This window comes from Hemiscyllium ocellatum, chromosome 19, assembly GCF_020745735.1.
Source record: "Hemiscyllium ocellatum isolate sHemOce1 chromosome 19, sHemOce1.pat.X.cur, whole genome shotgun sequence".
Taxonomy (NCBI): domain Eukaryota; kingdom Metazoa; phylum Chordata; class Chondrichthyes; order Orectolobiformes; family Hemiscylliidae; genus Hemiscyllium; species Hemiscyllium ocellatum.
Window position 1 is genome coordinate 63,754,054 of NC_083419.1, and position 14,286 is coordinate 63,768,339.

Sequence of the window (14,286 nt, forward strand, 5' to 3'; positions counted from 1 at the left end):
TGGAAAAGCGCAGCAGGTCAGGCAGCATCCAAGGAACAGGAAATTCGACGTTTCGGGCATAAGCCCTTCATCAATGTTCCTGATGAAGGGCTTATGCCCGAAATGTCGAATTTCCTGTTCCTTGGATGCTGCCGGACCTGCTGCGCTTTTCCAGCAACACATTCCTCAACTCAAGGAAAAGACTTCACCTATTTACCCTATCCGTGCCCCTCATAATTTTGTAAACCTCTATAAGTTCACCCCTCAGTCTCTGACTCTCCAGGGAAAACAGCTCCAGCCTGTTCAGCCTCTTCCTATAGCTCAGCACCATGACCCTGACAACATCCTTTTAAATCTTTCCTGAACCCTTTCAAGTTTCACAACATCTTTCCGATAGGAAGGAGACCAGAACTGCACGCAATGTTCCAACAGTGGCCTAACCAATGTCCTATACAGCCACAACATGACTTCCCAACTCCTGTACTCATTACTCTGACCAATATAGGAAAGCATACCAAACGCCTTCTTCACTATCCTATCTACCTGCGACTCCACTTTCAAGGAGCTATGAACCTGCACTCTAAGGTCTCTTTGTTCAGCAACACTCCCTAGGGCCTTACCATTAAGTGTATAAGTCCTGCTAAGATTTGCTTTCCCAAAATTCAGCACCTTGCATTTATCTGAATTAAACTCCATCAGCCACTTCTCAGCCCATTGGCCCATCTGGTCCAGATCCTGTTGTAATCTGAGGTAGCCCTCTTCGCTGCAAACGTACTAACTATACCTCTTATGCTCGCATCCAAATCATTAACACAAATGACAAAAAGTAGAGGACCCAACACCGATCCTTGTGACACTCCACTGGTCACAGGCCTCCAGTCTGAAAAACTACCCTTCACCACCACCCTCTGTCTTCTACCTTTGAGCCAGTTCTGCATCCAAATGGCTAGTTCTCCCTGTATTCCATGAGATCTAACCTTGCTAATCAGTCTCCCATGGGGAACCTTGTTGAATTCCTTACTGAAGTCTATATAGATCACATCTACTTCTGCCCTCATCAATCCTCTTTGTTACTTCTTCAAAAAACTCAATCAAGTTTGTGAGACATAATTTCCCACGCACAAGCCATGTTGATTATCCCTAATTAGACCTTGCCTTTCCAAATACATGTACATCCTGACCCTCCTGATTCCCTCCAACAACTTGCCCACCTCCGACAGGAAATGAAATAAGTCAAAATCTTCTATGTTTGAGTATTCAGTTTTGCTCTCCTCCTCCTGTCAAAGTGCAATCTACAATTTCTTTACCAAAAAGATGTTATATACACAGAGAAGTATTTTCAATGGCATATTACCTGAACACATTTAAGATGTTCTTTCAAGAAAAAGTGCACTTTTTTCAAATACATTTTGCTTGAATAGCAAAGCGTAGAAGCTCTCAAAAGCATACTAAAAATACTGCTCGGTGCTCATTCTAAAACAAGTCATAGGGCACCACAATATCAGGTCTCCTGGGAGGTTTAGGATGCCATAACTTGAAAGCAGAAATACACATGAAAAATCAGTTTGGCAGTCATGCAATAAAATCATAAAGTTCCAATAAAATGTATTGCTGGCACAACATTGCAGGATTTTCATTGTCTAGGCTCTTCAAAGGATTTCAATAAGCAGTAGCAATCATATACTCTTACAGAATATCTCTCATACCTAAGGCTTGCCTCAGAGCAGAAACAAATCCAAGTTTACTCTTTCAGCTTACTCACATCATAAGTGTTCTGCATTTCAGTATCACACTCATTTTCATTACTTGCAGTAGAATTGAACATATTCTTGTCTAGTGAAGGTAATTTAGCACCATGACCCTGACAACTCAACTGTTACTTGAACACTATTCAATAAGAGATATACCTTAAATAATTTATGCTCAACAAAGCTCCATTTTTTGCTAATGAGGCACAAAACTAAAAATATCACAAGCTATAGCACTACCTTGAAAAGAAATTTGACTCAGTTCAAGGATTATTCTGTGAATTACCAGTTTGCATTCATGATGCAAACAAATGCAGTTTAAGATCTAATGAAAAAAATCTTTAATTGTGTCAATAGGATTTTGCTTAGACAGGTGATATAAATGATGTCTGGGAAGAGAGCACTAATACTTGTGCCCCTTATTCCATAAGCCATTACAAAATGCGTATATACCCAATTAAACAATCAAAATGACCAATTTGCTTGACTGCAATTCAGGAGAAAACAATTCATATCAGGCTTTGTCATTAACAGGAAACAGGTATTGTCAACACAGTTAACTTTAACAAACAGCAGAGAAACAATTGAGTTACTAACCTAATGCACAACTTAAACTACATCCCTTTAAAAACTCCAAACTCTCTCTCTCTCATTCATGATTAAGACAGACAGACAGGTTAACAAAAATACTACACTTGGAAATATATAGACGAAGAAACAAAGATTTGTAGCTTGGGTGCCAGTTGTTGTAATAGTGGGTATGTTCACCAAGCTGGGAGGTTGACTTGCAGACATTTTCTCCCTTTTCTAGGTCACATCTTCAGTGCTTTGGAACCTCATGTGAAGCTCTGCTGTAGCGTGCCTTCTGGCATTTATATTTGGTTCCATTCCTGCTGCTTCTGGTTGCTGGTTCCGGATAATCCCTGTAGTGGCCAGGATACTGGGGCTAAGTCTATGTGCTTGTTGATGGAGTCCGTGGACGAGTGCCATGCTTCCAGAAATTCTCTGGCTGTCCTCGGTTTTGCTTGTCCTATGATTGTTATGTTGTCCCAGTCGAATTTGTGGTCCTTGCCATGTGTGTGTGTGGCTACGAGGGACAGCTGATTGTGACATTTAGTGGCTAGTTGGTGTTCATGGATGTGGATTGCTACTTGTCTGTCAGTTTGTCATATATAGAGTTTCATGCAGTCTTAGTGTGGAATCTTGTAAATTATGTTTTTCTTGCAATGATAGGTATAGGATCTTTTGATCTGGTGAGCTGTTGTCTGGGCATAGCTGTCAGTTTATGGTGCGTCATGATTCCCAGTGGTTGGAGACATCTGGCTATCTGTTCAGAGACTTTTTTTTAAAATCTCCTGTAGCGTGGCTAGTGAGTTATGTCATGGCATGTCCTCGTTGCGTTGTTTATCTGTTAGGCATCTGCAGATGAAGTTGTGGGGATAGCCATTCTTGGTGAATACTCTGCAGAGGTGTTCTTCTTCCCTTCGTAGGTCGGGAGTGCTGCAATGTGATCTAACCCTTTTGGGCAGGGTCCAAATGCAGCTTCTCCTGTGTATTCGGGTTGTAGTTCAGACCTAGTTGGTGTGTTTGACTTTCCTGTACACTTTTGCAGTGCATTCACCATTCTGTGTTCTTTCTACCATCACATCCAGGAATAGGAGTTGATTATTGGTTTCCTCCTCCCTCGTAAATGTGATCCCTGTGAGCATGGTGTGTGTTCTCAATTTCTGTTTTCTGAATGACAAGAAAAATGTCCACGTATCTGGTCCAGAATTTGAGTTGGATGTGTGGGAGGACTGTTTGTTCCAGTCTTTGCACCACTCCGTCTGCTAGAATCCCAGAGATGGGTGAGCCCATGGGTATTCCATTGATCTGTTCATATATTTTGGTGATGAATATGCAGTGTGTCATCAAGCACAGGTCTAGTAGTGTGAGCATGCAGTCCTTGTTGCTAGGTTCCTGTTGTGTTGTCTGTTCTGCCTGTCCAGGAGGTTGGCTATTGTCTCTCTGGCTAGAGTTTTGTCAATTGAAGTGAACAGTGCCAGTACATCAAGAAACACCATTGCTTCATCCTTGTTTATGTTTATGTTTATGTTCTTGATGTTGTCCAGAAATTTCTGTGATGATTGTATGGAGCATTTGGATCCACTGACAAGATGTTTTAGTTTCTGTTGAAGTGTTTTTTGCCAGTTTATGCAATGAAATTCCAGGCAGTGCCACAACGGGGCTAAGTGGTACGTCTGGTTTGTGTACTTTGGGTAATCCGTAAAATGTTGAGCTGTTGTTGCTTTCTGGTTTCATCTGGCTTCATCCAATTCTGGTTATTAGTCTGTTTTTTGTAGGTTCTGGAGTGTGGTGTTTACTGTGGCGTGGGGTCGCACTCCCTCTGTAGGTAGGTATCGGTATCTGCAAGTAATTTCTCTGCTTTTGGAATATATTCAGCCTTGTCCATGATAACCGCCATTTTGCCCTTGTCGGCTGGTACAGTTACGTTCTTGCCATTTTTGAGCATTTTTAGGGCTTCTCTCTCTCTTTGGTGTGAGGTTGCACATCTGTTTTTTCTTTGTTAGTAAGGTACAATGGTTTGTTTGACAGCTTGCTGTGTCTCTTCAGTTAGTCCGTTAGTTCCGAGTGTTATATTTTAGTACAGCTAGGAAATCTGTTGTTTTTGCGTCCCTGTGGTTGTAGTTGAGTCCCTTAGCTAGTATGGCTTTCTTCTGTGTCTGTAAGCTGTCTGTTGGCGAGGTTTCTTACCTAGGTGTCTGTTGTGTTGTCTTCTCTACTGTTGGTTAGCTTAGTCATTTTGTCTTGTAGTGCCATTCTCTTTCTTTATGTGGTTCTGTTCTGTCCTATGGTGATGGCCTGTTCAACTGTCCGTGTTCAAAAGGGCTATCTCACACTGCAGCACTCCCGACCTACGAAGGGAAGAACAACACCTCGACAGAGTATTCACCAATAACGGATATCCTCACCTAACAGACAATGTGGTGAGGACCTAACTTACTAATCACGCTACCTTATATAAAAGTAGTCTTGGAACTGATAGCCAAACTTCTCCAACTACTGGGATTCAATAAATCAACAGCCATGCTCAGACAACAACTCACCAGAACAAAGGACCTATACCCGTTATGTGTAAACGTAATTTACAAGATTCCATGCAAGGACTGCACGAAACACTATACAGGTAAACTGGCAGACAACTAGCAATCCGCATCCATGAACACCAACTAGCCACTAAACGCCACGACCAGCTGTCCCTAGTAGCCACACACATAGATGACAAGGACCACATATTCAACTGGGACAAGACAATGATCATAGGACAAGCAAAACAGAGGACAGCCAGAGAATTTCTGGAAGCATGGCACTCATCCACAGACTCCATCAACAAGCACATAGACCTAGACCCAGTATCCTGGCCACTACAGTGAATAACTGGAACCAGCAACCAGTAGCAGCAGAAACTGAACTAAAAAAATTCCAGAAGTCACAGTACAGCAGCGCTTCACAGGAGGCTCAATAGCACTGAAGATGTCACCTAGTCAAGGGATGAAACGTCTGCCAATAAACTTCCCAGCTCAGCGACAAGAACCACAACTACAATAGAGGAAACAAAATTCTGAAAATCAACAATCTGGATTCCAAAAGTGTGTTAAATTGTGTGTCATAATTTTGTTTTGATTTTAACAATGATAACACACTGTAGTTTGTAAAGCAACAGTCATTCTTCACTTCAGTAGTTGATTCAGTGGACTAAATAACCCCTCATTGCTTCAAACAGTAACACTACCTTGCATAGCTAAAAATATGTACTTGATTTTCCCAAGTTGCAAAACTCCCCTGGTATTCAGCTATACAGCAGTATCAGACTTCCATTCCAGTTCATAATCCAAAAATGAAATATACATGGTTCCTTATAATAGAAGGCATTAATAATGAACATTCGATTATACCACTGAGCTGATCATGGTCAGTTACTATGGTAATGTTGTGTCAAACTGACCAACATCATGTCTCATTAATCCAATTGATTACTTTTTGAGGAGTTTGCTAATAAATTGGAAAGGGACAGTGCCTCAGATTCTGTAGCCAGTAGTAAAGAAACAGCACTTTCACCTCGTTGACAACAGCCTAGAAAGTTTACAATACATTTTTGAGTCCTATTCTTATTGGATCCCCAGTGATGCCCACCACATGGCATGTCAGCAGGTAAGAAATTACAAAATTCTTCAACCAATCACACTGAAAAGACAAGTCTAAACCAAGAAATAACAATTAGCTTTTGATCGTGTACTGAAAACTAAATAGAAATGGAATTGAGAGAGAGAGATGGATGAGACAGTAAAGATTAAAATAATAAAGGTATGAAACATTTGTTTATATTAAAATGTTTGAGTCAACCTTCAAAGATTTGAAAGGTTATTTCAAATATGGAGTCAACATATAGTTTATAATGTGTAATAGCTGGTTTTGATAGTTGCAATCTTGATGTGAAAAGAAAAATAACACCAGCAATTCAAATTAAATCAGTAATTAAATTAATTAAATCATTAAAAAAGAATATTTTGAACCACAATCATTAAAATTTTAAAATATTCAAAGTTCACTTGCTCATCGTCCAACACAGGGTTGAAAAGTAACCTTAGCAATGGCATTATTGTCAAGCATCTGGCTCAGGATTAGATTTCGTATTTTCATTTTCAGAATCCTCTCTCCACAATGAGTTATCTTGATCAAAAAGCAACAAATCTGAAAGCAAGCTGATGACAGTTTCTCTATCAACAGTCTCCTATAATTTCAAAACCACAGAATAGCAAACAGGATACCATTCTTTATGAAGTTTTTTTTCTGTCAACCAATCATTTATTCCATTTGATATGAACATGACTCCTGATTAGCTTGCTGAGACATGTCACAAAGTTAAACTACAGATGTTAGATCCTCTATATAACTCTAAATTACATGTTATTTCTTCATAGCTTCCTCTTGATCTTGTTGGTTACTAAGAAATTGAGTTGTTTGCACAGGCCACCAGAGTACCTATTCCAACAGCATGAATTATGCAGATTATTGCGTCCTCATCCTTCCAACCATTTTCATGGACAGATATAAAAATTCCTGTAGGAAACTGTATGAAGTCAGAAAATTATCAGAGGATTTAATTTTATTCCATCAGCCATGAAGATTAGTACCACTGTGGATTTGTTCTCTTGCCTGCAGTTTTCATTAGAACCATTTTCAAACTTGTTGACTCCACAACTCCTTTGCTGGGGATATCAGGATATAATGATCATTTCATCCAGGTTGTCAGTGCGATAACAGGTACTCATGTTTTGCTGCCGTCTGACGATAAATTGTTGGAAATTGGTACATTTTGCAACAAAGTGTTTTGATAATTTCTGAGTTGATCTCCACAGCATTGAATGTATTCAATCCTCAATAACAACATACCAAGGGACTGTTTTTCTGAATTTTTTGTTGGAATAGGACATGCTTTGCTCCACTTAAGTGAACACATATGTGCTACATTTCTGGTGTAACCATTCTGACAATCTGAGGGGACCGATTCCGATACATATTTGTTAAGATCAGGCCAATCCCTGTTCTCATGATACATTTGGTCTTGGGCATCTTCTTCAGGGTAGATTCTTCCTCTTTTTATTTTCTCGCCAGTTTTTCCACCAACTCAGAATTCCTTTGAAGCAGTTAATATGATGTTGGCTGATGGTAATACTGGATAAGTCACAATCCAGAATGAAACTTGATCAGCTGGATCATATATTTTATCTTTGTAATTGATTAATCACTAAAACATATTGCCACGAGGCTACAGATATCCATTAACAACAGAGCATAAGTTTATCACAGAAAAAGGTGAGACATATATGCTACCATTCGAAAGATCTAAACACAAGCATGCAAATAAAATTTCAACCTATTTCCAAATACTCTCTGTTACAATTCAATTTCAGAAATATCACTTCCATTTCAGCTTTCAAATGCTTACTAAAGGGTAATGCTTAAGTTTGTTCCCCTTAGACAGTTGAGAGCATTTCTTTTATGATTTCTTTCTGAATCTGCCATCATGAACATTTCACAATTTTGATCGCCAAAATCATCTTCTTGAAGAATACTATCAAACTCTTCTTACTTAGAAGCTTTACAGATTAAAAAACAACACCGGCCTTATAGCACTGAGGCAGGCCATTCCTTCTTTCAAAACAGCCCACCTCCACAGCCTGTAGCTACATCTAGGTCTGAACCCTTTCTGCAGAACACCTACAGGGTCAGCTGGTCTGACATTAACAGGCACCAGCCTAGCAATTAAAATCACATCTCTGGATGAGGTATTTGCCTGGGTGGAAGATAGATACATGAAGCTGAGAATTTTCCCAATTCATATTCCCCAATTCAAAGATGCAAACCTGGCTCAGAGAGGTACAGAAAGAATGCAAGCAGACATAAAAATGCATAATTAATAAAGTGGACAGTAAAGATCTGATTGAAATGATAGTGTATGCAAGAAGCACCTTTCCTTTCCTTGTTCTTGAGTGTGCAAATGGCAGCAATCAAGCAGATGGTTAATGGACAATCCTCCATGATATGGAAGCGCTACTAAAGGTGGTGATCAGGAAGTCCCACCAAATATGCTGATTATATTCTCACAGACTGCCATGCATGTTGACAAGAATGATAACAGGATCCACCCCCAACAATGTCAGAAAGTGGACAAAATCCTCAGACAATTATTTAGCAATGGGAGCGGGATAGGGGAGGGGGAGAAGCAACTAAGGCTCAGTCTCCATGCCAACTGATGAATGAGACTCAAAAGCTCCATAACAGCTGACAAATAATCCCCAGAAGAAAAATCTCAACAAGGTTTATGACCCTAAATGGAGGATGGACTGTTGGTTTTCCAAGTTTCCTTCTCCTAGACGTGTGTTCAAAATTTATCTTTAGACAATAGCTACCAAGCTGCATGGTGGCTCAGTGGTTAGCAGTGCTGCCTCAGGGGACTGTCTGTTTGCATATTCTCCCCATGTCTGCATGGGTTTGCTCTGGGTGCTCTGGTTTCCTCCCACAGTCCAAAGATGTGCAGGCCAGGTGAATTGGCCATGCTAAATTGCCCATAGTGTTAGGTGCGTTAGTCAGAGGGAAATGGGTCTGGGCGGGTTGCTCTTCAGAGGGTCGGTGTGGACTTTTTGGGCCGAAGGGCCTTTTTTCCCACACTGTAGGGAATCTAATCTAATCTAATAATTGATAGGAAGAAGAACAACGTTGCTGGCCACCTCTCATTTCTCCTTCCTTAAAGGCTTGATTCCTCCAATAGGTTCACCTGCTCCTCCCCTTAACTCTAATTATAGATTCTGTCTCCAAAGTAGCAAGATCAGGAGAGAAGGAGCCCACAGCTGGAGGATTTGAAGCAGCTAGTATGGGAGGGACAGAGATTGGTGAAGTTATAGAGTCACAGAGTCATAGAGATGTACAGCACAGAAACACATCCTTCAGTCGAACCCATCCATGCTGAGCATTACTCCCGCCTCTTTTATGCTGATTGCTTCTCCATTCACAACCCAACTATCAGTTCCTGTTCTCACTGGCTTTAGAGCTGTGATAAGTGTTTAAACCCCAAAAGTAATATCAGGACAGATATTTAAAATAAAAATGGAAATTTCAAATTTCTGAGAACTGAAAGTCAGAAATCTGCCAAGTGAAGAAAACTTCTCATTCAAAAAACCAATTCCTTAGTTTCTCACCTGAAACATCATCCTTTACAGATGATGTCAAAAATCACACACCACCAGGTTATAGTCCAATAGCTTTATTTGAAAGTACAAACTTTCGGAGTGCTGCTCCTTTGTCAAGTAGCTAGCAGGGCAGATACATAAGAGACAGAATTTATAAGTAAAAGATTAAGAGATATCAGGGCTGTGGCTTGAAAGAAATTCAGGAATTTAATTATTAATTAATCAAAACATGCATGTTATTCTAAGTGATCAAAGACTTAACAGCCATCCAGGTTTGCCTCATACACCGCATCAGTTGTATGACACTTAGATCTTTTACTTATAAATTCTGCGTCCAATGTACCTGCCCCACTAGCTACCTGACAAAGGTCTGAAAGCTTATACTTTCAAATGAATCTGATGGACTATAACGTGATGTTGTTTGATTCTTAACTTTGTCCATCCCAGTCCAACACCAGCACCTCCACATCATGTTTACACTTGATGAAAGACAGAGTCAGGAAGAAGGGCTGATGCCCGAAACGTTGATTCTCCTGCTCCTTGGATGCTGCCAGATCTCTCTGTACATTAATATTCCCCAGGGGTCTTCTAGATCACTCTGGAATTGGATCTTCCAAAGTTCATCATTTGCATTTGCCCAGAATGAACTCCATCTGCCATTTCTCCACACAACTCCCCAATCTATCTATACTCTAGTGCATTCTTTGACCATCCCCCTCACTATCTGCTCCTCTGCCAATTTTAGTGTCATCTGAAAACTTGCTAATCAGACCACCTATACCTTCCTCCAGATCATTTATGCATATTACAAACAGTGGTCCCAGCACGGATCCTTGTGGATCACCACTTGTCACAGTTCTCCATTTTGAGAAACCCCCTTCCATTACTACTCTGTCTCTTGTTGCCCAGCCAGTTCTCTATCCATCTGGCTACTACATCCCTGGACCCTATGCAACTTCACTTTCTCCATCAGCTTACCATGGGGAACCTTATCAAACCCTTTACTGAAGTCCATCCATATGACATCTACAGCCCTTCCCTCATCAATCAACTTTGTCACTTCCTCAAAGAACTCTATTAAGTTGGTAAGACATGACCTTCCCTGTACAAAACCATAATTAGATAACATCTGGACTGAGATTCTGGTTATGATCTCTTCTGCCTAATTCAGGAGTATTCAGGCCAACATAGTTGTGCAAACTCAATACAGACAGGGACTGGAAGCTAGAATCAGTGGGTTCAGCTAACAGAGCTCCATTATCTCTTTTATTTGTAAAACATTCCCCAATATATGTCATTCACTTGATAGCTTAATGTGATAATTTTTGGACTGAATGCAGATGTTAAAAAGTTTGAAGTAGTTACACTATCTGTGCACTAACAGTTTGCCACTGTATCAGTCAATATATTTTATGCTCTCACCAATTTTAACCTGAGCCTGATGGTCTGGCACAGCCAGGGCTGGCTGGAGGGAAAGGATGATTGGGGCGTTGCCACTAACAAGTGCGGTTTGAGTGAGAGAATTAAGCACAGCTGGTCCAGAGAAAACAACAGAGCCGGCAGTCACCATGAATGAGAGCTCTTGTTTTGATTGGAGAACCTGGAACTGGACAAGAAAAGACACAATGCAATACAATAAAGAACAAGTAGCTTCTAAAAGTTTAATTTCAATAATAGATTTAGAATCTGAAAAGCATGCCTTGATAAAATAATACTTCACAGCATAAATTCTACAGTATGTAACTGTGAAATGGCACATAGAATCAGAATCAACCTTTCAGATGGATAGCAATTGTGAATTTAAGAAATAATTGAAGGTAATGTTATGAGATATGCATTGAAGTCATGTATATAGCACTTATCTTTCACACAACAGACTTAAATAGGAGTATCTTATCATGCCACTTATTCCAAACCCTGTATAATAACAACCACCATTTTGTGCACATTAAGAGCCTATTCACCACCGAGAGATTCTGGTGAGTAATGAATTATTTTGATCAGAACATTTGGGTGCATTACCAGCTCTTCTCAAATAACTGCTATTGAATTTCTAAATAGAATTGGAGGAAAAGGATGGTGCTAGATTTGGCTAGGGTTTATTCCAATGCTCTGTGCTGTTCTTGGTACAGGTAGTTCTCCTATAACACATGTTTATTAAACATGATTTGATTGTAACACAACTTATGAATTGCGGACCTTTTTTTTTAATAAGACGAACTCCTGTGATTCCACCCCTGGCTCTAGCTGGACAGCAAAACCCAACCTCACAGTCTTTGTCTGCAAAATACAAATTCAGTGTGTTCAGCTAAAACAGGAATGCAGTCAGCACTGCAAGCCTTGAAACATAGCTTGAAATTGGGAGTTGTAGTCTACATTAAGGAGCAACTTTATTTCAAACTGGGGAGAATCTTGATGAGAACTCGACTTCCGCATCGGCATCACATGGTCAGTTGGCTTGTGCGCTTTCTGTTGAAGAGCTTCATGAAAGGCACAATGCTGTAATCACTGATCTTCGTGTTAAATTTACTATATTATTTCATCAAAATATATGATTTAAAGACTTACTTAGAGTGAATCTATTGTTTGTAATAGGCTAACTACTATTGTTGTTTTGACTTTTACTGATATTTTTGGTGGTTTTCCCCAACCCTGTTTTTTCAATAGACCCCATTATTTATATTGCGCGATTTTGTAAACATGGTGTTGCATGGGAACACAACTACCGCATTATAGGAGAACAACCTGTATGCAAAAGATTTAGACTTGCATTCAGGATAGGGTGAGCATGAGCATCTTAACAATTTTTTGGTTATTTATTCAAATGCAAACACTTTTGGCAAGATCACATTTTGATTTTCCTTCTGCTCCCTTGGCATAACATCACTGAAACCACTGAAATCTATATCAAGGAACTTCTGCAAATTGTGTTAATTTAAAGATGATATAAAGGAGTTATGGTACAGCCTCTCGAAGCACAGACAGGTGAGCTGAAAAGCCAGACAAAGAATTTCATACAAAAATGAATGCATGCTCATTTTTGTAAGAGAAATACCAAAAGATGCTGGGATTAGCAAAGAAATCTAGGTCTTTAAAACAGAAAGTTCCCTGCAGAAGCACTTAACTGCATTTAACTTTTGCCTCCAAGTGTTTAAAGCAAAAGAATGAAGATCTATTGATTTAAAAAGTAGTTAAGCAATTGTACCATCTACAATTTTGGTTGCTGCAATATAAGAGAGCATTAAGACAAAAATGGTTTCAGCATAAATTCAACAAGATGGGAAACTTGTACCATAAGGAGAACCAAGACATTGGAATGGCTTCCATGGGAGCAAAGAGGAGACTCAGTAAATTTTGAAAATTATAAAGAACTTCAATAAGAGCGAGCATTTCCTTTGTTTGGAGAATGAGTTACAGAAGTGGTAAATCATTAATAATGTCACTAGCAAAGAAGAGAGGTAAGGAAATATTTCTTTAGTCAAAAGGTTGTTGGAATGTGTGATGTTTTACCAGACAAAGTGGAAGCTATCTTTCGTAAATAAATTAGTTATGAATTCTACTAAGGAGCAGTAACAGTCCAAATTGACTTTATCCTAAGCTACTACAGTACTGTAGCATACCTGAAGAAGGAATACTTCTTTTTATATTAAGTAGAACAAAACTGTAGAGGCTAAACAGGAAATAATTGTGGAAAATTGGGGGAAAAGTCAAAGCTTTGACTGCATCTACAGAAACTGAAAAATGAATTGCTTTCCTAATTTAGCACTGGCATAATTATTAGACAAAAAGAAATTTCAACAGAAAACTGTGAACATTTGAACAATAAGGCCAAGTACAAGTCCCACCCGCTCCAGAGATGTGTTATAACACATAACAAGAGTGAGGGGGCGAGAATAAATGGGGCAGGGCAGGCAGATGTGGAAGTGGGTAGAGATAGACAGGAGGAGGCACCGAGAGAGAAAAAGATAGAGATATGGGTTGGACAAGGAGAGATAGATAGGAGTGCATGGGAGAACGAGAATCAATGGAAAGGGGAGAGAGTGGGGGGCATGTGATGGTGAGGCAGCAAAGGATGGGAGAGATGTGAGCTCAAATGTTCAATTGAGAAATCAGGCAAAGCAAGGACCATGGCTTGGGAAGACCCTAGGGAGTCAAATACATTTGAGACAGGGTCTACTGAGGTCTGCAGCGATGAGGACCCAGTTACGAGTCAGACAAAATTTTACTTGTCGAGTTCAAAGTTCAAACCAGCTTCACTTCATCCACAATGAACCAGAAAGAAATAGTTAAAAACACACTTTCGCCATCACTTTCTTTGGTAACAGTCAGGACATGCTGAAGGCATTGTGGGTCAAGCTAAAGCATGAGGACTGCAGCGGTTTAAGATAACAGCTCACTGCCATATTTTCAAGGACAATTAGGGTCAGGCATTAAATGCTAGTCAGCCAGCAACACCCAATTCCCACAAATGAATGAAAAAACAGATATGAGCACTCTTTACTGCGAGAGATGAGCAGGTTATTAAAGTTTACTTAAGTGTACAATATGGTTCAAACAATGGACCTGAACTCTAACCTCACATTGTACCAACAATTCCTAAGGTCTAAATGAGATATGTCGTGGCTACCTGAAGTTCCACATGTCGTTTGAAATGTTGACTCAGTATATCCTTAATTGATTGGACCACATCCTGCAGTGTTGTCACCTTGTTGGAGAGCACTGTAGAATAAAATATATGCATTAAAGTATCGTTCCTCCATTCAACAACATTCTGTATTCCCACTACAGATGGTACATATGAATAGATG

The 14,286-nt window shown here is 39.8% G+C and overlaps 1 protein-coding gene across 1 annotated transcript in view; it reads right to left on the reverse strand.

Annotated features, from left to right (window-relative positions):
* Positions 1 to 14,286, reverse strand: part of si:ch211-1e14.1 (UPF0606 protein KIAA1549) — a 257,773-nt gene that overhangs the window by 118,359 nt on the left and 125,128 nt on the right. Inside the window, exons 3-4 of the mRNA XM_060839554.1 lie at positions 14,106 to 14,197; positions 10,901 to 11,084 (exon numbers count right to left, since the gene is read on the reverse strand). Coding sequence (XP_060695537.1) covers positions 10,901 to 11,084; positions 14,106 to 14,197 — 276 coding nt within the window. The remainder of the gene's footprint in view (positions 1 to 10,900; positions 11,085 to 14,105; positions 14,198 to 14,286) is intronic.